The 27,564-nt window shown below is 37.1% G+C and overlaps 1 protein-coding gene across 1 annotated transcript in view; it reads right to left on the reverse strand.

The window, feature by feature from the left end:
* Positions 1 to 27,564, reverse strand: part of DNAH7 (dynein axonemal heavy chain 7) — a 242,092-nt gene that overhangs the window by 196,955 nt on the left and 17,573 nt on the right. Inside the window, exons 2-9 of the mRNA XM_055089198.1 lie at positions 25,507 to 25,569; positions 22,572 to 22,680; positions 21,687 to 21,834; positions 13,048 to 13,135; positions 11,600 to 11,780; positions 9,797 to 9,872; positions 8,288 to 8,413; positions 3,001 to 3,120 (exon numbers count right to left, since the gene is read on the reverse strand). Coding sequence (XP_054945173.1) covers positions 3,001 to 3,120; positions 8,288 to 8,413; positions 9,797 to 9,872; positions 11,600 to 11,780; positions 13,048 to 13,135; positions 21,687 to 21,834; positions 22,572 to 22,680; positions 25,507 to 25,569 — 911 coding nt within the window. The remainder of the gene's footprint in view (positions 1 to 3,000; positions 3,121 to 8,287; positions 8,414 to 9,796; positions 9,873 to 11,599; positions 11,781 to 13,047; positions 13,136 to 21,686; positions 21,835 to 22,571; positions 22,681 to 25,506; positions 25,570 to 27,564) is intronic.

Genomic DNA, 27,564 nt, shown 5'->3' on the forward strand with positions numbered 1-27,564 from the left:
TGTGCTACCATTAGAATTATCAAGAAAGTGAAAGGACAAACCTCATAATGGGAGAAATATTTGAAAATCATAACTGATGAGGGTCTACTAAAGTACTCAGAATATATAGTCAGCCCTCTGTATCCACGGGTTCCACATCTGTGGACTCAACCAACTACAGATTGAAAATATCAAGAAAAAATTCCAGAAAGTTCCAGAAAGCAAAACTTGAATTCTCCATGTGCCAGCAACTATTTACATAGCATTTATACTGTATTTACAACTACTTACATAGCATTTATATTGTATTAAGTATTATAAGTAATCTGAGATAATTTGGAGGATATGTGTAGGTTATATGCAAATACTATGCCATATTATATAAGGGACTTGAGCATCCGTGGATTTTGGTATCTGCTGTGGGGGAGGGGGTGTTTCTTGGAATCAGTCCCCCATGGATACTAAGGGATGACTGTATAAAGAACTCTTACAACTCAAAAATAAAAAGACATATAACTGAATACAAAATGAGCAATGATTTGGATATTTATCCAAAAAGATAAATAAATGGACAATAGACATGTGAAAAAAAGCTCAACATCATTAGTCATTGGGGAAATGCAAATCAAAATCACAATGAGATAGCACTTCACATCCACTAGGATGGCTATAATTAATAAGAAGGACAATAACAAATACTGGCAAGGATGTAGAGAAATTGAATGGTAGGAATACATTGTTGTTAGGGATGTAAAATCTAACAAACCCTTTGGAAAACATCAGGGCAGTGCCTCAAAAAGTTAAATATAGTTATCATATAACCCAGCAATTCCACTCCTAGGTATACAACGAAGAGAACTGAAAACAAATGTTTACGCAAAACAAATGCTCATGGAAGCATTATCCATAATAGCCAAAGAGTAGAGACAGCCCACACTGATGAATAGATAAGCAAAATGTGGTATTAATATATTCTGCAATGGATTATTATTTGGCCATGAGAAGAAATAAAGTATTGGTACATGCTATAACACGGATGAACCTTGAAAACATTATGCTTAGTGTATGAAGTCAGACATAAATATGGTACCATTCTGCTTAGATGAACTGTCCAGAGTAGGGAAATCTACAGGGACAGGAAGTATATTAGTGGTTGCTAGGGGCTTGTCAGGGTGGAATGGGAGTGACTGCTAACAGATACAGGGTTTCATTTGAGGGTGATGGAATTAGTGATGACCATTGCATAATCTTGTGAATATATTATAAACCATTGAAGTATACCCATTAAAGTGGTGAATTTTATAAGTGAAATATATCCCAACAAGAAAACAACAGTTAACAATACACTGAATATGGCTGGGGATGGTGAGGATGTACATGACGAGCAAAGAGACAGAAAAAGTCGAAAAGTTTTCAACGTGGCCTGGGAGTGGTCCAGAGGAGGAAGAATGGCAGGCTTGGAAGAAAGAATGAGTACTGTTACGGAAATGCTGAGAATCAGGTGCTGACGTGGCATTCAACTGGAGATATACAGTAGAACATTTATAAGAAGGGCACAGAGCTCAGAAAACATAACATCTTGAGACAGCTAAGACAGACGAAGTCATGAAACTGTCGAGAATATAGAGAAGAAAAACAAACACCTGGAGAGCCCCTACTCTTAGAAAAGATAGTAAGATTAAGTAGAGCCAGAAAAGGAGATCAAAAAAGAAATGGGCACAGGAACACAGAACAGGGACTTACAGAAGGCGGTGGTGATTAAACCACAGCAATTGCTGAGTAGAAGTGGAGGACAGGACTGACAGAAGACATTTGGGTTTGGCATAGATGTCATAATTAATCATTTACTAATTGTTTCTCCATTTCGGTGAGCTGATGTTCTGCCTTTTAGCCAAGATAAACACATTCTGGCTCACTATGTAAAGTATGGTCAGAGAGTTCTTCCCTTAGAATCAATCAGGAGGCATCAAGAGATACAGTTAATCAATATACATCTCTCAGCAAAATCATTCAATAAAGGTTTATCCTCTACTCTGTACTTTGACACACCCAGTCTACTAAAATTTGCAGTGGGAACGTATTCCTGGGGTAGAACCCTGAAGTTATAGATCAGATAATTTACTCTTATTCTGTCCTTATGGGGTCATATTCTCTTCTGCAATTAATTATGCACTTTCATTCTGCACCTCTCCTCTATTTTTTTTTATGTGAACTAAATACTAATACTAAATAGAAGTCTAAAGTTCTTTCAAGTAATGTCAGACAAAGAATTTGATTCTAACGTATTAGAGAAGAAAAAATATAAAGGGAAGATTCAGTCTTAAACTGTCAAGATACACATCTAAGTACCTCTTGGAAATCATGAAGCCATGCTGGAGTTTCATGTCCTCTGTTATCTTAAATTTGATCTAATATTAATGTCCCATTTATAATAACTTAACGGCCCATGACAAAGACAATTTTACTGTATTGTTTCAGAACGTATTATCTGGCACCAGTACCGATAATTATCACATGTGGCTTTCCCAATTTGAAGGGCCAATCCAAGATGATGTTTAATTAAGTCTAACTTCCCAATACGACTATAAACTCCTTTAAAGAATATATTTTCCTCACCTAAGCATTCTTTAAACTCTTCTGCATCCTCCATCCAAAACCAAAATGTAACAGGCACATTACCTTGCATGTATTAACAGTAGATTCAAATAAATCTCTGGTGAACGATTAGTTGATGATCATTCCCCCCACGTTATCCACCCCTACTCTCAGAGCAGAGGGTAGAAACCAGACGTTGAGAAAAAGTATCAATTATAATCATTTTAGTTTCTGTACAATCTATGCTGTGTAGAACATCTGGATAGACATCACAGAGCAAGGCAGTTAAAGATATCATATTTAACTCTCAAACGGAAATGATTACAAACTTTTAAAAATGAGATTTCTAAAAGCAGTTAAACTGCAGTAGCCCACCAATCACATTTTTAAATTTATGTTTTCATACATGAAACTTCAAAACTTTACATTTTAAGTAGAGTCTCTTTGGCAGATTCCATGTGTTTCATGACAATGCTCTGAAAAGTCGACAGCTCTAATGCATCCTGGCAATTGTGAAATTCTTCTACATCAACTAAACGTAACTTTCTGCAAGAGATGAAAATGAACGGTGATTTAAGTATGAGGGTTTTTTTTTTAATTTAACATTTTGCTAATTGATCCCTTCTCAAAAAATGATATTCCTAGGTTTTATCACTAAAATTTGTGTTCCATAAAAATATTCAAGAACATATTTTAATTTAAAAAATAATTAATATAATTAAATTCAGCAGGAACACAATCTGATATTATGAAACTGTGCTGTGCAGTAGAAGAAGGGCATAATAACTGAAATTTGATGGTTAGGTTAGACTGATTTTTGCTTTCAAACTGGAACAATTAAAACAGGAAAAGAGGCAGGGCTCCAAACTTACAGGGTCCACTCCTCCTAATACAAAAATTCCACCCTTTCTGAAAAGAGAGCAACCCTGGATACTGGAGAGCCATGAAGTGAGGGAGTTCTCACACCTAATTAAGACTCAGTGTATAAAAATCTTTTGAACCTGTCTGGTTTTGATTTTTTCAGAAAACACAGTGCTTTCTCCAGCCAAGAGTTTTCAATTCTGACGACAACACTATGATCTTTGTTACATACACACTTTAGTCAGTTAAGAAGCTTCTCTGGCAGATTAAAGTGAAAGAACAATGCTACTAGCACTGCAGTGTACTAGTCTCCTCAAGTTAACTACAGATTTCTTCCCTATTAGAGAAATTGCTATTTAATTTCCGCATGGTTAAATGATTTCTATGTTATCTGAAAGATAGGAAACACTATTAAAAACATCACCTTTTAGTTTTTACTTAAAAACCAATGTAAAATACTGGTTAGTAGACAAAACACGTTTCACATCTATTTATATTCCTTTCACAAGCAAAAGTCCACCTCTTAGGTTACCATGAGGTTAGTAAATGACCTCAGTGATACATTAGGCACAAAGTAGGTATAACCATTGCTGGAGAATCTTCGGTAATGCGTTATTCTGGGCAACTGAGCAGTATAAAGCAATGTTTTAAATAAAATACTTTTAAAATGTGGCATGACAGCACATAACTAAACATAATCTGCTCTCCTTATGCTTCTTGGTCAACATTTTCAACATGACTTTATGTCTCCAAGCTGTAGCTATCAATCAGGGTACAGGTGCGTGCTGTGTGAAGCAGCACTGAAGGAGAGCGGTTGCTAGGGCAGGAGCACCTAGAATTCACTTTGCCACTGAGCAACCAGGCCAGTTTTCCCTGCACTTCCTCAGTGCTTGATTTAGACACAATTCTAAGCACAGGCCACCCATCTTTCATGTTTTGAGATTGATAGGCCTTTACAGAAGTTTCACAGAACTTTCTCATGAAATCTCTGCTGATAACATTTCCTGTTTGGTCAATAGGCTGAATTGTTAAGAAGATGGGAAAAATACCACCAGACACTGGTCCTTCTTTCTCAGGACGATTCCTACAATAATCTGGCAGTAGAACAACAGTTTTAACCACTGGTAAAAGACTACCAGGAAGAGTCAGGAAAAAGAGTACTCAACCAAATAACAGCCGCAAGTCACCCAGACTGTGAACCTCAGGTTCTCCTCTGAACTCTTCCTACCTCACCTGCCGCATGCAAGCGGACGTCAATTTCGCGAGACTCAGCTGTCAGTCACGGATCCCTTCCACCTGCCACTTGATGCCCATCACAGACTGAAACCCACCTTGATCTTTGGATCCATCACTGGTTTCAGGCGGAGGGACTTCAACAGTCCTGGCCCAACACTCTGGACTCAACACCAAGTCAGTCTCTGATTTTCATCTCCGGTTCTCAAAGCTAATCTCACTTCTCCCGGGGCCCAAGTTGCCCCTTAAATCCCACTCCAAGTGCCTACATTTCTTGCTTGCTCCATGAATTTAGAAACAAGTTCAGCTCTGGCCAGCTCTCCTTCACTACATTCAAAGTGGCACACTCTAGGAGGTGCTCTGCACTCGCTTTCTTCACTTACTAATACATCCTGGAGACCCTTCCATATTAGCACGTTGAGACTGTTCTCATTCATATTTCATAGCTGTGTAATAATATTCCATTGTGTGAATGTACCATCGCTCATTGAACCAGTTCACTATCAATGGTTACTTGGTTGCTTCCGGGCTAATCCTCTTAACAAATGGCACAATAAAGAACCCTGAATCTTTATCACTGCCTGTATTTTCATGTGTATCTCTAGACTAATTTCCCAGAAGTGAGATTGCTGGATTCAAGTGTAAATGAATTTGTAATTTGGATAGATATGACTGGATTCCCTTCCAAAGGGTGCCCATTTCTCCAGTCTTCACTAACAAAGCATGATGTCACTATTTTGGAATTTTGTCAATTCCATAGGAAATATAACGATATCTCAGTGTAGTTTTTATTTCAATCTCTTTGCGTTTTTCTTATTATGAGTTAAGCATCTTTTTAATATGTTTAAGATTAAGTTGTATCCTCTCTGAGTACTGTACAGTAAATGAATCCACAGTGTTCTCGAAGTATTTTCTTGGACTCGCCTTGATCAAATCATGAATTTCAAAAGTTGTTCTTTATCTCCTCATTTTCTTAGACATCCTCCTACTTATACTGTAATTTATATCCTTTGATAATTTCTATACTCATATATACACTGTATATACATGTGTCCCCGACATAGACCATTTTTCAAGCAAAAATGCCTGTGTGCTATGTAGGTTTTTGACTGCATTATAAATGCCATCTCTGTCATTAAGTGGGTTCTGTAAGCATAAATACTGAATGACATGAATTTGCACATTGCCATCTAGAGAGCATCCCTATTCATAGAGGTGTCCCTATTCATGCATTTTAGAGTCATTCAGACAATGTTTTTGTATCACCATCCCCCAACCCACAGCCATACATAGAGATGTCCTGTACCTTCAAGACCTGCTGAGATTCAGGGCAAATGACTGTTAACCCAGAGTAAGGATGCCCTGTGTGTTCAATGCTGGCTTCTCCTCAGAGGGGCAGCACTTGGGTCTGCCCATCCCACTCTTAATATTCACACAGAGAATAAAAACAACTTATACCGGCAAAGGCAACATAGGAGTTGGTGGGGCTCTCTTCCCACCCACAGACTGCAAAGCTTCTCTCTCATTTGTCTTTACCCTGGAAGCCCTGAGGTTTGCTTCAGCTGCTGCAACTAACACCTCTACCACCACATCCCTGGACACTAATTTTGGACATATCTACTATTTACTGTTTTCTTATCTCGGCTTTGTTACTGTTTCTTCTTCCCCTTCCTCCTTTCATTTTCTTGTCTCTTGCATCCTGACATTGTACAATAGACAAAGTCTAGCCGTTTATGAACAATATTAGGCAATAGTGCTCATCCTCCAGCATCCAGCCCAGTGTTTTCTAGCAGTTCCATGTATGAACGGATATTAAAAAAATAAAATAAACACTGTGGTGGTGTTTTGAAAATGAAATGTACTACTGCATGTAAACATCCTTTGTGAAAGTGATATACTGTATTGTATGATCTCATCACTGCAGACAAAATTAGATCATGGGCCTTGTCAGGGAGAGATATTTGAGTCTCAATACCCAAAAGAAACGAAATGAGAAAAGCATGGGGCAGGGAGGTGGCCTCTTCCTATAAGACAAATTCAAGAAGACAAAGAAATCCACCTTATACAATGGAAAGTTGAAAGGATGTGCTTTCTAGGAGTAAACAGTCTCACTGACAAAAGCCAGTTTTATGCTATGCATGTATATACACGTATGTGGATATACATATATATTTGGCTACATGAGCATAAAGAAAAATATGGGAAGATGCCCCACTAATGGTTTTCATGTCTTTGGCGGGGTTGGTAGAAGGAAGGGCACGTATGAGGAAAAGAAAGGCCAGGCTGGTGGGAGTCAGGCAAAGTAAAGAAAAAAGGGCTGCACTTAAAAAGTGTATATGATCACATTTGTGTAATCATATTAATTACATATGTATCTGTGTAAAGAAATTACATTAAAATTTGTTTAAAAAAGGAAGGAAGGGAGAGAGGGATGGAGGGAGGGAGGCGAGGGGCCTTCGACACCACAGACCCACACTCATCTCACAGGTGGGAACTGGAGAGCCTCTGATGGGAGGGTGGCAGAGCTGGGGCGATTCTGGATGGCTTGGCTTCCTGGTGCAGGGCTGGGAGCAGGGTTAGGGTTAGGTGCTCCTGGGCACCAAGGGTCCCAACTTCGGAAGGAGCTCAGAGAAGCTGGTCAGTGAGGCCCCCCTAGTGTATGTGCAGGGGTGCTTTCCAGAGCGAAGACAACAGCTGTGCTTCTGTAGCACCCAAAGTTCTTAGCTTTCCCTTTGCTGGTCTGCAGGAGGCGAGAAAATGTGCTCATTATTGTGTCCTCAGGACAATACCTGCAATTAAGAACCAGGAGACCCTGGAGAACAGATTGCATGTAAACTGGGGCTTTGGCTGGGACGGTGAGAAAAGGCTCATGGGACCACCTTGGAGGCCAGGCTGCCATGCATGTCCTCTATCACGAGACAGGGACCCATTCAGGTTTTGAGAGGGCTTCTTTAAGAAAAATGATATAAATCTGTATTACTTCTGCACATTTTCGAAATAGGTATGTCCACGTGTGCCTATTGCTAGGATGCCCCCCTCAGTGCCTTGGAAGGGGCGGCACAAGGGAGGGAATATGAAGCTGGAGCTTCTAAACTGCGACGTAGACTGTCCTCAGCCCTGGGGCCAAGGTCTGTAACTCCATAGCACCCACCAGCCTTCACATCCAGCTCTGCACCTTTCGCACCATGACGACGCCCACAAGGAGATGCATGATCCCCAACAATCGCCCAGAAACTTCACCTCATGCTAATCACATGGGCAGTATTACCTCGGTTTCTAAACAATATAGATGACTGTAGCAGCTAATGTTCTGTGGGATTTAAAACGAGGCATGGAGATTCAGCCCCTTAACTGTGATTACCCCTTAAAGTATATATGGTAACCTGGCGGGGGTGGGGAAGGGAGAACTGGATAAGACATAATGGCGCGACGCTCATTTTTACCCTACAGACTTCTATGTTATTTAAAACCATGCTTACTTAGGTTAGATTTGTAATTATTTTTTAAATTTATAGTTAAAATAGTGAAAGAAATAATTAAGATGTAATAACTTTCATCTCTCTTAAAAAAAACAAAGAACAACAACAAAAAAAACCTCAGTAAGGCCAGAAATACTTACTTGAAAGTACTGTGCCACAAATCTAGCACCGCCAACATTGTAGGGTTCATTGCGTTCAAGTGATCCCTAATACAACTGCTTGCAGCTAAAAAAGATTTCCTCCAAGGTTTTGGAAGAATTTCCATTCTGAAAGCAAAGAGAAAATAGTCATCTTCTTTAAAAAATCAGAAAGTCTTATAAAAGTCAAAGTACTTTTTGAGTAATAATTTTATTTGAGTAATAATTTTTTGACTTTAATTTGAATTAAAAATAGGATTTATCCCTCATGGTAATAACAAAACATGTAATTATGTTTTAAAGTATACAAAAGTCATACTCTTTGTGGTTTAGTATAATTTTTAACTACCGCAGATAAAATTAGATTTGAATTTTTATCACATAAGGCAATTGTTTTTCTCTAAATGCTTGATGTGATGGAGTCCACAGATAACTAATGGTGATCAAACAGGAAGAGTAGCCAGCTAGTTTTATATATATCTTAAAAGATTTTTTTTTAAAGGAAACATTTAAACATTTTATGTCCCTATTGTTTTTAAAACATTTTAAGAATATACTCCAGCCTGGAAATCTTCTTGAACCTCACCTCTGACTGTGTAAAGGTCACTTACAAAATCATAAACACTAACATTCTATTTAAAGATATTTATTCTGTAACTCCTCCGACTTGACTAGTCATCTTTTATATACTCAAGATGTGCCATCTTCATCTTTCAGAGTATATTTAAACATTTACATTTCATGCCAGTAAATTTTTTTTACTCTCATTGATTTTAAACACTTAGTCTTGTTTTAATATATAGTTAAGTTAATTCAGTTTTTCATTTGTGGTCATATCACCTTTACAATGACAAAGGATAGTTTTTGTCTCTCCCTGGGAGAAAAGCTGTTCTCCATGGAAGATACATTGACCTTTTTTTTTTTTAGTTGTTAAGAGAAACAATTGGGGGCACTTTTAAAGATACAAAAGAAACAAAGTAAAACTGAAGTGGTTACTTAATCATATAAGTTCTATTCTTCACACTATTTAAGTGATGTATTCCTAAATGTTATTTTAGGGAAAATATATAGCAAGTGGATTTTCCCATATGTCTTCTATATTTTAATCCACGTAATATATTCTGTGTTTGCATATTTTCTGCAACATTCCCACTGTGTTTTGGGGCATTCAAATTGCCATCAAGCTTTCATGTCCCTATTACATCTAAAGCCTGTGCTTGGAGCTGCGGAGATAAAAAGATCTGTATCAAGGTCTTTCACCAGAGCACTTATGTTTTAACCACCTAGGCATCCATCTGTCAGTGTGTGTTTGCCTACCCATCTATCCATCAATTTGTAAACATAACATGTTAGGGCTTAAATACATAAACAAAGATAGTATGATCAGTTGTATTATGCAGTACACAAATTATAAACATATATATGAGAAAATATAACCAGTGTATAAATATATCCACATACAGAGAAATGACTGCAAAAAATCAATATTCTTAGTGAAACTTGATTGCTTACTCAGTACGATGGGGTGGAAGTTCTTCTACCTTTCTGTCATCTTCCTTTTCTCTAGGATCTTTTAAGACAAAATCAACTAAAAGAAAGTTGAAAAGTTCTGATCAACAACCTTATAGTAATTATAGTATTTCCCAAGCAATTGCAAAACTAATTCCTTTAAAATTGTTTACATTAAGTTTTTTTAAATAATGAGCGATTTGTGCATTTATAAACACAAGAAAATTTTAAAATTTTTATGAGAAAATCTATGATGTCTGTGTCTTTGAGAATATATATACCCTTTCTTAACAATGCTCCTGTTCTTTCAATCAAAAATCATTGCTCTTAATATTATTGATACATTTTCCTTTTTAGCTCTTCCACCAAAAGTGTTCTTGTTGAATTGAAGGTCAGCAGTACAGAGTAGCAGTAGTTTCCCTTCACTGAGGAAAGATACATATTGCTTTGTTCTTCTCTTTTAAACTGCTTAAGAGCATAGAACTACCTTGTTATGAAATCAGTAAAGTGAGCTACTTCTGCCTCTGCAGTCTTTAATTCAGTTAATTCTAACTTTCTTGCTTTTCTTTGAAGATGCTCTTTCTAAAATGCAAATATGTTTTTATTCCTCTGCCTAAAATCCTTCAGTGACTCTCCTTTACCTTCAAATGCTTAAAAGAAAGCATGTAAGGCCCTTAGTATTCTATCCTCTTCCCAAAATGCACCCTCTTCTTTGGCCATCAGAGTCGCTTGCAAGGTCGGAAGAGCCTTTCACTCATCTGCCATCATTCCCACCATTTCCTAGGCCATGCATGTTCCCTAGTATGTATATGTTCATCCTTCACAACTCAGTTCAGGTGCCACAGAGTCCTTCCTAACAAGTCAGGCATGACCTCTTCTCCCTTAGACCATGTTCTCGATTTCTCTCCTCATTGTACTTGCTACTTTGCTTTATAATTTAGTGATTTGTCCATGGCCCTCATTACACTATGAACTCTGTGGGGGCAAGGATATGGCTCTTTACATTATCAAAACACTCAATAGGAGTCTTCAATGCAGTGAATGCCCTCCTCCCTGAAGGGTCCCGCAACCATTTCAAAGCAGTATGATTTCTCCAACTTTGACATAGCATCAATTATACCAGGCTTACTATCACAACCAATCGGAGAACCTTTTTTAAAAGCACAAATTTGAAAGACTGCCTCCAGAGATTTTAATTCAGATGGGTCCGGAAATGAGTACTTTCTAAATGGCTCTGATAATGTCAGTCTTAGAGTCTATTGGTCTATACCACGAGTCAGCAAACTTTCATGTAAAGGGCCAGACTGCAAGTATTTTCAACTCTGTGAGCAACAAGGTCTCTATCACAACTACTCAACAATCTCTTATGGTGCAAAAGCAGCTATAGATAATATGCAACTGAATGTGTGTCTGTGTTTAATAAAACTTTATTCACAAAAACAGGCAGTGGGCCAGACTGGGCCTATGAGCTGTAGTCTGCCAACCCCTGGTCCATAGCAGTAGTTTTGTAATTAATCACACTCTAGTTTATGATATCAGTAATATTAATATTAATTAACATTTTAAATTTTGTTTCAGTTATGTCCTTTGTTGAGGGGATATATCCCTACAAATAGACGGTTTTTTAAAATTTTTGCTATATTTTATTAATGAAATTTGCCTGAGACCTTAAGCAATGTAACCACAATACAAGAAACAGCCTAATAAATATAATAAATAGTTTCAAAGATAGGTGTTAACTTTAAATTTTTTTAAATTTATCTTTAATAAGATGCATTCAAATTAGAAAGAGAAATACTGATTTACCTATGGATTTTTTTACACTAAGAAGATAATCTTCTCTCATTTCATCAGATAATGCAAGTATGCTGTTAGTGAGGACTTTCAGATGTTGGGGGACTAAATTCAATACATGCTCCAGCCAAGAATCTTCCATTGGGGCTACGTGGTCCGTATCAATTCCATGGTGGATATAATAGTAATATCTCTACAGAAAAGATAATGAGAAATGGAGATGGGTTTAATACTATAATAAAAGAAGTATTTATCAGAAATAAAACCACTGAGCAAAATTAAAGTTTTAGTAGAACAAAGTATTTACAAATAATAAAAAATTATTTTCTGCAATTCATATTGGCATTATTTGAGCTCTCCTAAATTTAAAAAAAAAACGACTTTTATTTCATGAAAATTAAAACTCTTACCTTAATTCATAACTACACTCTAAAACTTGAAGTTACATTACTAAATATATGATGTACTAAACAGAACTCATATATGTGGAGGTAGAATTTAGTGTTCTATAAATGTGTGAAAATTTAGTATGTTAGTTTTTGTCCTTGTGTTATTGATAATCAGAATTAGATCTTAAAAGCTGTAAGTGAATCAGTATCCCTATTCATTAATCTCAGAAATATTATCCAACAGGATCTACAAAATTTCCAATTGGCCTATTAATATTCCATGCCATAATTTTACAGATGTTGTTAAATGTGTGCACAAAAAATTCATTTTAAGACATGATAGTATTTCTCTAACAATGGACATTTAACGTCAATATATTTTCGCAAGTTTTTACATGTCACTTATCAGAAAAAAATTTAAACATCAAAATACTTTCAAATTAGCAATGTTCAAGTCTTCGATATTTACTTTTTTTTTTTTTTTTTTTTTTTGCGGTACGCGGGCCTCTCACTGTTGTGGCCTCTCCCGTTGTGGAGCACAGGCTCCGGACGCGCAGACTCAGCGGCCATGGCTCACGGGCCCAGCCGCTCCGCGGCATGTGGGATCTTCCCGGACCGGGGCACGAACCCGTGTCCTCTGCATCGGCAGGCGGACTCCCAACCACTGCGCCACCAGGGAAGCCCTCGATATTTACTTTTAAAAAATTCTATATTTGAAATCATTGAAGAATTACTTTTTTCTAAAGTAAGTTAATATGCTTTGTGAAGTGTACATCATGTAATTAAAATAATTTCTCATAGAATAAAGACATGTAAAAGCTATACATGACTGAGGCTAGCTTTAACATAGGGAGCAGGGAGACTTGAGATTCTCTGACTGTGGTCTTAGGAAACGAGGGGAAGAATGATTTCCTCCATGAATCCAATAGAGCAATTTTATGGAACTTCATCTTTACTCCTACATCCATGTATTTGCACAGGAAGGAGCACAGAATAAACTCAGAGGCACAGAAGCACCTTCAAGTGCTTCCTTTACTTTCAATTATACTGACAAAAGAAATAGCTTGTTACCAAGATGTCTTTCTCCATTGCAGAAGGGGTTAGTTTTGGCAATGTGCTTTCATCCGGAGTGGCTGAGTCTAAGACAGCATCTTGTTGCCTAAGAAAATGATAAACACACTATTCAAATGTATATAAATGGCAGTTAAAACATAAATCAATAGATTTATCTGTCAGACTGTCTTCTATAAAATAAGAAAAAAGGCATTGTGGAACATTTTTAAAATAGTAAACATATTTATTTGGTACCGTATTCCTCCCAGAATACCTTCCCTTTATTCAGAGACAGTTATATTGGAAGTGATTTGAAAGACCTAATTCAGAGGCCACATCCTTTTTGATAGGCTTTATTCATTCTTGCTCATTGATCCAAAATCATCTCTCTTCTCTGAACTTTTATAGGAATGTTCTTGCTTTATTCCTAAAACATGTATGGTTATTTATAAATATGATGTTTAGAAGAGCACCGATGGAAAAGACTCTAAATGTAGTTTTGCCAAAGACACAGATATATTCTTCAAAAGACCATTTCTCAGATTTCTAGGAACACATATTAGAAGTTAGCAACAAGTGACATAGAAGCTCATACGCTCCTATGTTTTTATTATTGGCTAACTGTTCATATAATTATAATGTTTCTAGGTATAATTCAATTCAAAACCTATATCAGATATGGGCCACATTTTGTGACTTCCTCTGGGGCTCCAATGTGTGAAAAGTTCACATCTTCAGGAAAATAAGTTGTTCTGCAATACCTTTAACCTCTTTACCATTGAATGTATCACGCTCCAGGTCCCAACTTCATCGGGGATGGATACAGGTTAGTGATGCTGTGTAATAAAATACTTCTTCCCACTAACTGTCCAGTGAGTGAAGACTGGAGGTTTATTGAATATCTGTCTGAGATATCATACCAAAGTAGGTACCCAGAATGGATCTTCTGACTTAGTTTTTTGCAAATCTAGGAATCCACTATCTTGTGAACTTTAGACTTCTTTTTTTCAACTAAATGGACCAGAGAAGAGAGGCAAGGCAATGTCTCAGGAATGTCTCAGGTAATATCTCAGTTTAATTCAGTACATAGTAGGTGCTCAATAAACATTTATCAACTGAGGAATAAGCCTATGAGAGGAGTGATGGAAGATCTTCAGGGTATTCTGTGACTGGAAAGAGAAGGGTTATTTTAACTGCAAAAGTAATCATCTCGTTATTTTGGTGTTTATATAGTAAAAAGGTACTCATGACAGTAACGTACTTCAGGAATCAGGACATCTGGGTTCAGATTCTGCCACTATGAAGTATATGACCTTAATAAATGGATTGTTGTGTTTATTTTGTTTTTTAATGGCAGAAATGCTTATCCTATCTACTTTGCTGAATCCTGACGCTCAAACTTCATCCTCTGTGTGAGTAATGTGGACCTAGAAGGATGCAGCAAGGTCAAGAGAGGTGAAGAGGAAGGAGATTAGGGGCTATAGGAGAGGCTGCAGAAGTTCTTGCAGTCAGAATGAAGATCCTCTCAGCTCTAAAACTATAATTCTATCGTTCTGTGGCTGCAGGCAAAGATTCTGCTGCTAGGAACAATAATAGAAGCTTTCTCTAATCCTCACACCTATTGTTACAGGAGACAATGACATAATTATCCCCACTGCACAGATGAAGAAACAATGTCAGAGAGATTAAATAACTTCCCCTTCATCACATTGTTAATTAAATACAAAAACAAGGATTTGCCCATCCATGTGTGCTTCTAAACTGCCATGCTCTTTCCATCAAAGCAACATTCCATTCAGAAATAAATCAATCAATACTGGAGACACTTTACCTGTTAAAGAGAAAATATGATGTACTTTATTTCTCAAAACTGAAAGAACTATATTGATATTTTTTCTCTTTATCAATAGAGATTTTTGGTTCAAGATGGTGACATAAACATCCTTTTTTTCAAGTTTTCCTGTGAAAATGGTAGCAATTTTAACTCAGGATTGTAAAGCAACTAGAAGGTCATTAGCTGAGTAGATACTTCAACAAATTTTTGGAACATGAAAAGAAGATAGAGAACAGATGAAACAACTGAGAACACCACAGACCGTAACTCATGCAGGAAGGAAATCAATCTGCTTAGGAGACCCCTAGAAAAGGCTCTCATCTTGCAATCAACAGGTACCAAGGGAGGAAATGTATAGGAAGGCTGACAGCAAGGAAATTATCTGAGCAACTTTATGCCAGCAAATTAGACAACTCAGGGGACTTCCCTGGTGGTACAGTGGTTAAGAATCCACCTGCCGGGCTTCCCTGGTGGCGCAGTGGTCGAGAGTCTGCCTGCTAATGCAGGGGACGCGGGTTCAAGCCCTGGTCCGGGAGGATCCCACATGCCACGGAGCAGCTAGGCCCGTGAGCCACAACTGCTGAGACTGTGCGTCTGTAGCCTGTGCTCCGCAACAAGAGAGGCCGCGATGGTGAGAGGCCCGCGCACCACGATGAAGAGTGGCCTCCGCTTGCCACAACTAGAGGAAGCCTCGCACAGAAACGAAGACCCAACACAGCAAAAATAAATTAATAAACTCCTACCCCCAACATCTTAAAAAAAAAAAAAGAGACGCGGGTTCGAGCCCTGGTCCGGGAAGATCCCACGTGCTGCAGAGCAACTAAGCCCGTGCGCCACAACTACTGAGTCTGCGCTCCAGAGCCTGCGAGCCACAACTACTGAGCCCACGTGCTACAACTACTGAAGCCTGCGCACCTAGAGCCCATGCTCTGCAACAAGAGGAGCCACCGCAACAAAGAGTAGCCCCCACTTGCCGCAACTAGAGAAAGCCCATGCACAGCAACAAAGACCCAATGCAGCCATAAATAAATAAATAAATAATTTTTAAAAAATTAGACAACTTAAATGAAAAGAACATATTCCTAAAAGGTAAAAAGGTACCAAACATGACTCAAGAAGAGATAGAAAATATGAAGAGATGTATATCAAGTAAACTAATTGAATTAGTAAGTAATAATCTTTCCACAAAGAAAAGTTCAGGTCCAGATGGCCTCACTAATAAATTCTATCAAACAAGTAAGGAAGAAACAACACCAATTCTACACAAATTCATTTGGAAAACAGAGGAGGTGGAAACACTTAACTCATTTTATGAGGCCAGTAGTACCCCGATACCAAAGCCAGACAAAGACATCACAAGAAAAGTACAGTCCCATATCATCCATTAATGTAGATTTGAAAATCCTTAAAATTTTAACAAATCCAGTATATACATAAAATTATGTATATTACATATACATAATGACTAAGTGAGAGGAATGCAAGGTTTAACATTTGAAGATCATTTAATGTAATATGCCATATTTTAAAAGGACAAAAATCAAATGATCATCTCAATGGACATCGAAAAAGCATCTGACAGAAATCCAGCAGCCACTCATGACAAAACCTCTCAACAAACTAGGAAAAGAAGGGAACTTCATTAATCTAATAAAGAGTATCTTAAAAACCTACAACTAACATCCCACATAAATGTGAAAGACTGAATGCTTTCCCCATAAGACTGGGAATTTCACTATCACCAGTTCTATTCAACAATGTACTGAAGGACCCAACAAGTGTAAAATGGAAAGAGAGAGAAATTAAAAGCATCTAAATTGAAAATGAAGACATAAATCTATTATTTGCAGACAACATGACTGATATGTAGGAAATTCTAAGGAATCTTTTAAAAAGTTCCAGAACTGGTAAGCAAGTTTAGTAAGTCCTTATGATATAAAATTAACAAGCAAAAACTCAATAGATTTTTCTATATACTGAGAAAGAACAATCAGAAAATGAAATTAAATAATTTCATTCACATCAAAAAGAAAAATACTTAAGAATAATTTTTTTAAAGTCTAAGACTTGTACATTAAAAATACAAGACACTAATAAGAGCAATTAAAGAAAATCTAATTTAATGGAGAGAAATAACATGTTCATGGACTGGAAGGCTCAATATTTTTGAAATGGCAATTCTCTCAAAATTGATTTATAGTTTCAATGCATTGTCTACTATATCTCAGTAAGCTTTTTCTTTTTCTTTTTTTTTTTTTTTTGCAGAAACTGACAAGCCGATCTTAAAGTATATGGAAATGCAAAAGACCTAGAATAGCCAAAACAGTTTTGAAAAAGAAGAATAAATTTTGTGGAATTAAACTACCTGATTTCAAAACTTAATATAAAGCTACATGACAAGTGGTGTAAATATAGACACATAGGTAAATGGAAGAGAAACAGAACCCTATACATGGTCAAATGATTTTGGACAAAGATGTCCAGGTAGTTCAATGAAAATTGTCTTTTCACCAAATGGGGCTGAAACATTTGGGTATCTATATGCAAAAAATTGAACCTTAACCCTTACCTCGTAACACAGATACCTCATTGAAATAAAGCATGCGCATAAATGTAAGAGCTAAGACTAAAACTAGAGCTAAGCTAAAACTTCTAAGAAAACATAAGAGAAAATATTTATGATCTTGTGATAGGAAAAGGTTCTTGGATATGACTCCAAAGGCATGAACAGTAAAAGAAAAAAATTGATAAATTGAGCTTCATCAAAATTTAAAACTTTTGCTTTTCAAAAAATGCCAGGAAGGGGCTTCCCTGGTGGCGCAGTGGTTGGGAGTCCGCCTGCCGATGCAGGGGACAAAAGATAAGCCACAGACTGGGAGAAAATACTTGCAAAAGATATATCTGATAAAGAACTTGCATAGAAAATATATTAAAAAACTCTTACAAGGCAATAATAAGACAAACAACCCAATTTTTTCAAATGGGCAATAGGTTTAAATTGACAGTTCCCCAAAGAAATTATGTGAATGCCAAACAACTACAAAAAAGATGTCCATCGTTATTAGTCATTAGAGACATACAACCTAAAGCCATGATAAGATACGACAACACATTTACTAGAATGGCTAGAATGACAAAACACAACAAAAGACAAAGTGTGGGCAAGAATGTAGAGAAACTAGAAACTTCTTTATACATTCCTGTGGGAATGTAAAATAGTATGATGATTTGGAAAACAGCTTAGGAATGTCTTAAAAATTTAAACATACACCTACTACACTACCCAGAATTTCTATGAATAGGTATCTACGCAAGAGAAGTGAAAACATATGTCCACAAAAAGACCAGCATGCAAAGCTCATAGCAGCATCATTCATAATAGCCCCAAATAAGAAACAGTAAACAAGATGGATTTCAAAAACATACACATTGTATGTGAAATTGTAGAAAAGATAAAGCTATAGAGACAGAAAGCAGATCAATGATTGCCTGGGGCAACCAGTGGTAGAAAGGATTAATTGAGACGGGCAAAAGGGAACTTGTAGATGACAGAAGTATTCTAAAACTGGATTTTGGTGAAGGTTGCGCAACTACAGAAATTTACTAAAATTCATTCAATTGTACATTTTTAACGTGGATGAATTTAATGGTATGTAAATTATATCTCGATAAATCTGTTTTTTACAGACTATATAGAAGGCTTTGAAAAGACAAACTGACAGTACAAACAGATTGCAAACAAAGAAGTAACAAATAAAGCAACAAAGGCTTCTCATCAACAATAATATATGCCATCATGTGGCTATAGATAATACCGTATCGTGTAATTGACATTTGCTAAGAGAGAAGAACTTAAGGGTTCTCACACACACACAAAAAGGTAAATATGTCAGGTGATGAATGTGTTAACTTGATTGCTGGAAATCCTTTCACAACATGTAAGTATATTAAATCATCACATTGTACACTTTAAATATATTCTATTTTTATTTGGGGAAAATTGTTCATATTTTTCAATGTTTTCCATATTTGTAGGGAAAAAATTACTATTATCCTTTAACTCTGTAGTGAGCTTAGTCATTAATTCAAGAGTAAGGGCAAAATAGTAGAGACCTTTACAAAAAATAAAAGTCTCGAGTTTACTCTCCACAGATCCTCATTGAAAGAACTACTAAGGGAAGGACTTCAGCAAAAAAAAAAAAAAAAAATGAACCCGGAAGTGAGGAGTGGAATGCAAAGGCAACTTTTAGAAATATTGGTAGAAATAAAATAAACAATCACATGAAAAATGCAAAGGAAAGTTCAGAGCAACTTTCTAAGAAATTAGAAAACATGTTAGTAAATCTAAGTAAGTAGGAGCTTTAGAAAAAGAGTATGGGGAGTTTAAGGACTTGGTAAAACTAAAATATTATAGAAATATTGGTAGAAATAAAATAAACAATCACATGAAAAATGCAAAGGAAAGTTCAGAGCTAAGTTAAAGCACTCGAAGGTCCTTTCATGTTATTCAGAGGGAAGATGGATCAAATGAATTTTAAACTTTTAAAAATATAAGTTATTATATGTGGCTTTAAATGTTAGGGTAACCACTAAAAGAATAAAAATATATTTGATAGCTTTTAAGCCAATAGGAATAAAGGGAGAAGAGAGAAAATTCAACTCAATAGAAATAATTAAAAAGATTAAATAAGCAAAGGCAACATACAGTAAATAGAAAATACAAAATAAGAAATATGTAATACCAATAACTACAAATGGGATTAAACATGCTACTAAAGTCCAGAAACTCAAAGACTGAATTTTAATAAGTCCATCCATATAGTGTTTGTTAAAGGTATAACTAAAAATGACATAAAATGATTAAAAAGAGACTTCTGTTTCTTATAACACAGCAGCAAAGATAATCTGAAAAACCTCCCAGTACCATTATATAAATACTGGATAATATGCCACAAAGCTCCTTTGAATGCATAGCTGAGCTCACAAGAAAAAAAGGAAATACTCAGGAGGGAAAAGATGGAATGACAAGGCAGAGTAACAGCCAACCCCCGAGGCTATGGCTGCCCTTGGGGGGCGGAGCCTTGGACTCTAATGCCCATGTGGGTCAGGAGATGATTCTGTAGGCTGGAGTTAAATGGAGAATTCAAACCCAGACCTCTGTATGAAGCTGAAACCCAAGATGGGCTCTATCCTCAACCAGAGGAGGACCAAAAATGACAGGCACAGGAAAGTTGTGTCAAGAAGATCACTTGTCTTGGCCAGGACATTGGGAGGAGAAAAAATTGCTTCTATGAGTTTGTAACCAGAGGCCTACCCACCCACGGCTTGGAGTGTTGATTTTACTCCAAGTTCGTGTGTTCTGAGAGGGCTTAATTGAAGAAAGTGATATAAGTGGGCCAAGCTGGTAATGTCTAGTGGTGCCTGGCAAAAGCAAACTCCAAACCACTCTCGCAGAGGCACACGCCCACAGTCTAACTGCACAGGAGCCCACGTATCTGCCATCCCTTTGTCAGCACACAGTGACCACTGCCCTCCCCTCAAGATGCCTATCCAGCCAGTAAGGTGTCACACGGGGACAGTGAAATGGAGCTCTGTGGGTGAGTGACTTACTGTAATGTGTCACTAAATTCTGTTCACCAATGGCAGTGTGTGTGCATTGAGAGTCATGATGAAAGAAAGGGGCTACTGAACAACTAGCGTCAAGCTGTGAAAAAAAGGCAAAGAGGAACTGGTGACTTGCATCCTGCATTGCCCTCCACAAACAGAGCTGTACTTCAGACTGGGCAACGCCTGCCCTGATCACACTGCTGATCATTTCAGCCCAGTTCCTTCCTTTTCTACACAAGGAGACCCACAATGCCAGGGAAAAGTCACCACATCACCTGAACAGACAAGATGGGGGGAAAAAAAAAACTGCCCCAAATCTTCTACCAGGCAGCATGCCTACAACCAGAATTCCCAAGACATTCTGCTCTCTCAACCAACACCAAGTATTCATATTGACACCTGATGGAAGAAATGTTCATATTTTGAGGTATGGGGAAGTCTTTCTGGCTTATACATGATTTGGCACGAACTTCAGGCTAACTCGAACAGCCTGTCTTATGGCCCGTCAAACACGCCTTGCACATTTGTTTTAACCATTAAAGAAAAGATTGCATTTAAAAATCTAAATGGAGTGACTGTGTTTCAGGCATTTAAAATGGAGCCAGGTGGCCATTGTGGATGTGGTTTCAGACATGTTCCTGCATCACTGAGAACTTAAATGTTCTGAACCGTTATCAGATTCAAGGATACCACCAGCCATGCTCAAAACAGTATCTGCTAGCAGCTGCCAGATACAACCCCTTGTAACTGTGCAACCATTTTGGACCCCAACCAATCCTTACTTAACAAGCATCCTTCCTTCTTGCCAGATCCAATTATAATTCTTGATAAACAACTCATGAAACTAACTGTAACCTTGTAGTTTTTGTCTTTATAAGCCTCCCCCATTTTGTAGTCTGGAGGAACACAAGTCAAGTGTTTATTGAACCTGTATCTCCTAGATTATAGTCCTCAGTCTGGCTTGAATAAAACTCTCTCCTATCCCTATTGTAGATTTTTTTTATTGATCATTTTCATCAACATACCTTTTCAGCTCATGATATTTAAAAGTGAGACACCTTTAGAGTTAAGCTCAGTCTTTCATTATTTATACCTTGACCTCATTCCAACAAGGCTTTCAGGCATCCTTAGAGAAGCACAGAATTCTTATAATTTTAGATCAAAAAGTTCCCAGGGGCTCTAACGAGGGTAACACTGGTTAGCTTATAGAACTTACATAATGACATGAACAAGAGTGCTTCTAAAGTTTTCTCGTTCTTTATGTGGAGATTTGCGCTTTGATTTGGAAGTAGATGGTCCAGCATGACTATCATCAATCTGGTCGAGTAACTTGCCCTTTTTTCCAAAGCGTTCCATGTATTCAGCTTGAATTTTTTTTTAAAAAGGCATAAATTAGTCATCTAAAAAGTAAGCTAAAATATTTAAGTGGTGAGAATAAAATGCTGAAACATGTTTTAAGAAAAAAACTACATTCTTTAAGTTCTTAAGTAACCATATTTTCTTTCACTACGAGGAAGTTAAACTAACTCTCATTTTATGTCATCACAATAGAAACCTTTATTTCAAGAATATCCATTATTTTATATTTTGATTAATGTTAATAAACTCAGATTTTCAATTATATTTGCATGGAACCTTCTTAAAATCAAGATTAAAATTATTATAAAAACAGAATATAAAACTATTTCAGAAAATTTAAAGAACCATGATGAAAAAAATGTTAATATTCAATACAATCAATCTGATAACTCACAAATATTAATATAAATAATTTAGAAGTAATGTTTACAACTTATTAAAATCCCCCTTAGAAAAAACTTTAGTCTTTGATACAGAGGCAAATTCTGAATACAATAAATCAAAATTTTATTATAAACATCCCAATTCCTAAAATATCAGCTTTTATAGCATTTACAACAGCCTGAAATAACTAAGAACTGGATTCAATTATTTTCTTAGGGAACACACTCGGGATAAATTTTTCTACTTTACATAAATATTTCAGTTTACAATTTCATTGCTCTAATTAACTAAATATGGTGTGATTTTTTTTCTCTAGAAAATGTCCTTGAAGTCCAAGATAGAATATTAGAGTTCTTACCATATGATTGTTGATTTTTAACACTAAACTGCTCTGGAATACCTTCATCCTGCTTTACACTCAGATGGAACGATGGAGCTGCCTGCTGCCACTGGGGCTTTGAACTCACCTGAAATATGAAATTTAGATAGCATTAACAAAACAAGGGCAGAAAAAAAAACTTTTTTCATGAAATGCATAAGAATTTATAAACACAGACGTTTTCTCAAACAAATTAGGACATCTGTAAAGAAGGCACAAATACCCAATAGCAAATCTCACTAAAGCCTGTGAATGGCACGGTGTGTGACATCTGGGACACATTACCAAAGGCTCTGCTGCTGGTTCGATGTGGGCACCTGTTACCTAACTGAGGTGTTCATCCACAGAGTTTACTCACCCACAGACATTGGCAAGTGATTTTTTAAGCCTTCCATCTTAATTAGAGCCACACCGTGCTGGACTCCAATGCTAATGAGTTCCTCTACATTCCAGCTCCAAAGGATCTTCCTGTTCTCATGGCTTCAGCAGCTCTAGATTACCCTGGCAACTCACAAATTCATTCCATCGTTTAAGGCAGGGGTTATAAATTCTTATACCTACCCAGTTCTGGCAGGTATCATGAAAGAAGGAGGAAAGGTAGTGATGATAGCTAATTGGCACTCAGCTTCAGTGCTGGGAAATGTTAGGGGGTGGTGGGGACTGTGGCCAACAGGAGAAAACCTACGTCTCCTAAAAAGGCAACAACTAATTAGCTCGAGCCGGTTACTGCGATAACAGAACAGAGACCCACTGTTGCTAGAACCTATGTCTCTTCAAGAAACCCAGATGGGTGGGCTTTAAAGTAGAATGTACATATTTTTAAACAATGACAATTGAGTCTGTGTCTTCCTCTCACATTCAGGCCAACTTGATAGCCCATGCTTGTACTGGCTTTTATTGAATAGTTTTACTCTTCCCAGTCCTTTACTCCTACTTTCAAATAAACTACCTGCACAGAAGCCCTTAGTTCAGCCTCTTCTTTCACAGGAAAACAAGCTAAGACAATTAATAAGTCAATGCTTTTCCATCCTTCCCTGCCTGCCTTTCCATTCTTCCGCTCTCATCTTGCTCCATAAAGGATTTCAGATTCATGGGTGGGCTATGAGTAAGGTGTTCACAAAGGGTGGGAATCAGGTCACCAACCCAGAGGGGTTGGGAGCCACCAGCACTGGGTCACCCTTGATTTCAACAACAAGGATCACCACCAGAAGCATAAATGTCTGTAATGAAAATCACTCTAGGGCTTAACTACTGCCAGAAAATTTTATCCAAGTACAAACCTTAATATTCAAATGAAAATTGTTTGCTTTGGTCAACGGATTTTTAAAAATTTTTATCTCCCTTAACACACATGAAACTGAGAAAATGAATGCTGAGAAAATGTAAGATATGGCCAAATATGAACATAAAACCAAATTTAAATCAGCCAACAAAAGCATTTTAGACTATTATATGCCAATGACAGGAAAGGATTATTATTCAACTCAGCCACTGAATATTGAATCAGGAAATTTTAATTGAGTTTACATCTCTAAACCTATATACTAATAAGACACAACAAACTAAAGGTAATTTTTATTTTTTTCTTTTAAAATTTGTCAAATTTTTAAACAGAAAATGTCTATTCCATTTCAAATCTTGTCTTTTAAGCTAGAAAATTTAAGATAGATTTTGCAGAAGCACAGAAAAGGTGCTATGGCTCAATTCTATAGAATCTGGCATCATTAAAAAAATTTTCAATTAAAATGTATATTTTGAAATGTTCATTTACTTTATCTAAGAATATTAACTCAAGTTTTCTAAGTGAAAAATGTCCTCCATTTAAAATTATCAGGAGTCTTTCTCTATAAAGCAACACAAATTCAATTTTATAGTTTGTTCCCAACTTTTAAAATATCTTTCAAAAAATAATGCTTTGGATGAAACTTGAGAACATTATGCTAAGTGAAATAAGCCAGACATAAAAAGACAAATACTGTATGATTCCACTTATGAGGTACTTATAGTAGTCACATACATAGAGACAGAAAGTAGAACGCTTGTTGCCATGGACTGACAAGAGGCAGAAACAGGGAATTAGTGTCTAATGGGTACAGAGTTTCCGTTTGGAAAGATGAAGAATTCTGAAGATGGATGGTGGTGATGGTTGTACAACAATATGGATGTACTTAATGTCTATGAACTATAGATTTTAAATGGTTAAAATGATCAATTGTATGTTATGTATATTTTATCACAATTAAAAAAAAAAAAACAGTGTTTGCACTGAACCTCCACTTAAACTCACCTTCCAGCAGTTACAAGAGCAAAACTCAATGGCATTAAATTCAATATAACTACTAAATGGTAAAATTTATCACAGTCAAGTATATCTTACCCAGCACTTGTCAACTGAAAATGTCTATTAACTGCCTCTTCCACAGGACAATGACAATTTTTAGTCATAATAATAATAATAATAAAGGACGGCAAGATCTGAAGAATCTTCTGTGGAATAGCATTTCAGTGCCAGAAGATGCATCTCAAAGATCAATGCTTCTTACTTTCAAACTCAGAAACTGAGGCTTGGAGAGGTAAGTGATTCCCTCAGATGGCAGGGCCATTAGTGACAGGGATGTAACCCAAAGCTTCATCTCCTAATTCCAACACTGATATATTTTCTGCTAGACAATCTTGGAAATACTTTTATCCAGAATATTCAAACATACTGTACACACTACTAGGAAATTACAGCTTACGCTTACTTTATTAAGATATTTTTCCTTTTATGTGCACCTCAGAATTTCTCAATCAGAAAATAGTCAAATTGAGCACAAAATTCAAAATCATAAATTCAGTTACTTACTTACAAGTTTGAAACTAGTAAACATTTTTAAAAGTGCAAAAATCCAATGAGAGTCGATAGGTAAATTACCGTAGCCAATTGTGGTAAAATTCTTACTGGTGTCTTGGATTTTTCTTTGCTGAATGATTTACCCTGCATTAAAAAAAAAAAAAAAAAAGTTTACTCTGTTAATGATAAAATTGATTCATTCAACCAAATTTACTTTAGTAAAGCACTTAGTATTCAAAATATTTAAAGACATACTCTACTACTTTTTTTTTATTGAATTTATTCATTTTTGGCTGCATTGGGTCTTCACTGCTGTGCACGGGCTTTCTCTAGTTGCAGTGAGCAGGGGCTACTCTTCTTTGTGGTGCGCAGGCTTCTCACTGTGGTGGCTCGTCTTGTTGCGAAGCACAGGCTCCAGGCGCGTGGGCTTCAGTAGTTGTGGCATGTGGGCTCAGTAGCTGTGGCTCAAGGGCTTAGTTGCGCCGCGGCATGTGGAATCTTCCCAGACCACAGCTTGAACCTGTGTCCCCTGCATTGGCAGATGGATTCTTAACCACTGCACCACCAGGGAAGCCCCTCTACTACTTTTTAAATTCTCAATGTTTGTCTTAGAATTGCTCTTTCATAGCAAGGAAAGAAAGGAAAGTGGTATCCAACAATACCCATCAGAAAGCTTTAAAAATGTGCAAAGCCTTTTATCCATTACATCATCTCCTAGGAATTTAATCAGAACCTAGTTAGTGTCCAGGGCTTACTGTACTCCACCTCCCGTCTCTATCACTAAAATACCATTTCTGTCCTATTGACAACCAGAATGCTCCACTTCCTAAGCTGACAATGTGTTCAGGTTAATGCATCGTCAGGTTACTGTAAGTAACATATACTTTTTAGCAGCAGCTTTCAGGGAAAAGTGCTGATACTTCCCTTGAGTAGAGGATGATTCCATGGTAGGAATTCCACCTAGGTAAGAGGAAGCACTGTTGACAATAATACTTCGATCTATAAAGCAGATTATAAGCTGTGCTTTTTGCCAATTGTCAATTTATTGCCTCTCAGCTACAAATCTACCCTTTTTGCCCCCCTTTGGGATTGGGCAGGACTCCGTAACACTTCTCCTTTGCCAACCAGCATTAATACTACAAAGGGTGTCAAAACAACACTGTGAGAGGAAGGGACTCTCTTGCTGGTTCCAGAGCTTTTTGTCGTTGCTTCCATGGTGTGGCTGCCAGCAGTAAGCATCCTTGCCTGTGGGCACCTTCCCAGCCTGTGGTGTGTGGCTGACCCAGAGACAGACACCCTCCAGCAGGGTTGCAGGTTTCACAGGCATCCCTAAGGGCAGCTTCCCAGAAAGTTTCCCTTACATCATAGGGGAAGACTTTCAAACTCTTCAGCACGCAAGCAAGGTGGTTTTCCCACCTCCTAGCCTAAGCCTGCAACACCTCAGCAAACGTCTTTGCCATCCAGATGGGCCACAGCCATTCCCTCTCCAAGGGGTCTTAATCCAGGCTTTGGAGAAGAAATGGATCTTCCAAGTTTCTTCCTCGAGCACTCTCCCTTACTCCTAAAGGGAATGGCTACCTCTTATGTCTGCTAACCCTGTATTTTTTTAAGCTACATTATCCAAAACAGCATCTATTTAGCCACCTGTAGCTACTGACCACTTGAAGTGTGCCTCATATGAAGTGAAATGTGTTTCAGTGTAAAATATGTACTAGATTTTGAAGACTTAGTACAAAATACAAAAAATTTAAATTATCTTGCCAATCTTTATATTGATCAGAATATATATTGATTACATTGTGTGCTGTGTACTGTTTTAAGAAATTTACATGAATTATCTCATTCAGTTCTCTGTGAGGTGAGCAGTACACCACTTTTGTTCCTACTGTATACATGATGACTTTTTATATGAGGTACTCTCTACCCACACAAAGCATACATTCCAGTCAATATTTTTTTAACATCTTTATTGAGGTATAATTGCTTTACATTGTTGTGTTAGTTTCTGCTGTATAACAAGGTGAATCAGCTATACGTATACATATATCCCCATATGCCCTCCTTCTTGCGTCTCCCTCCTACCCTCCCTATCCCACCCCTCTAGGTGGTCACAAAGCACCGAGCTGATCTCCCTGTGCT

This window comes from Physeter macrocephalus, chromosome 2, assembly GCF_002837175.3.
Source record: "Physeter macrocephalus isolate SW-GA chromosome 2, ASM283717v5, whole genome shotgun sequence".
NCBI lineage: Eukaryota > Metazoa > Chordata > Mammalia > Artiodactyla > Physeteridae > Physeter > Physeter macrocephalus.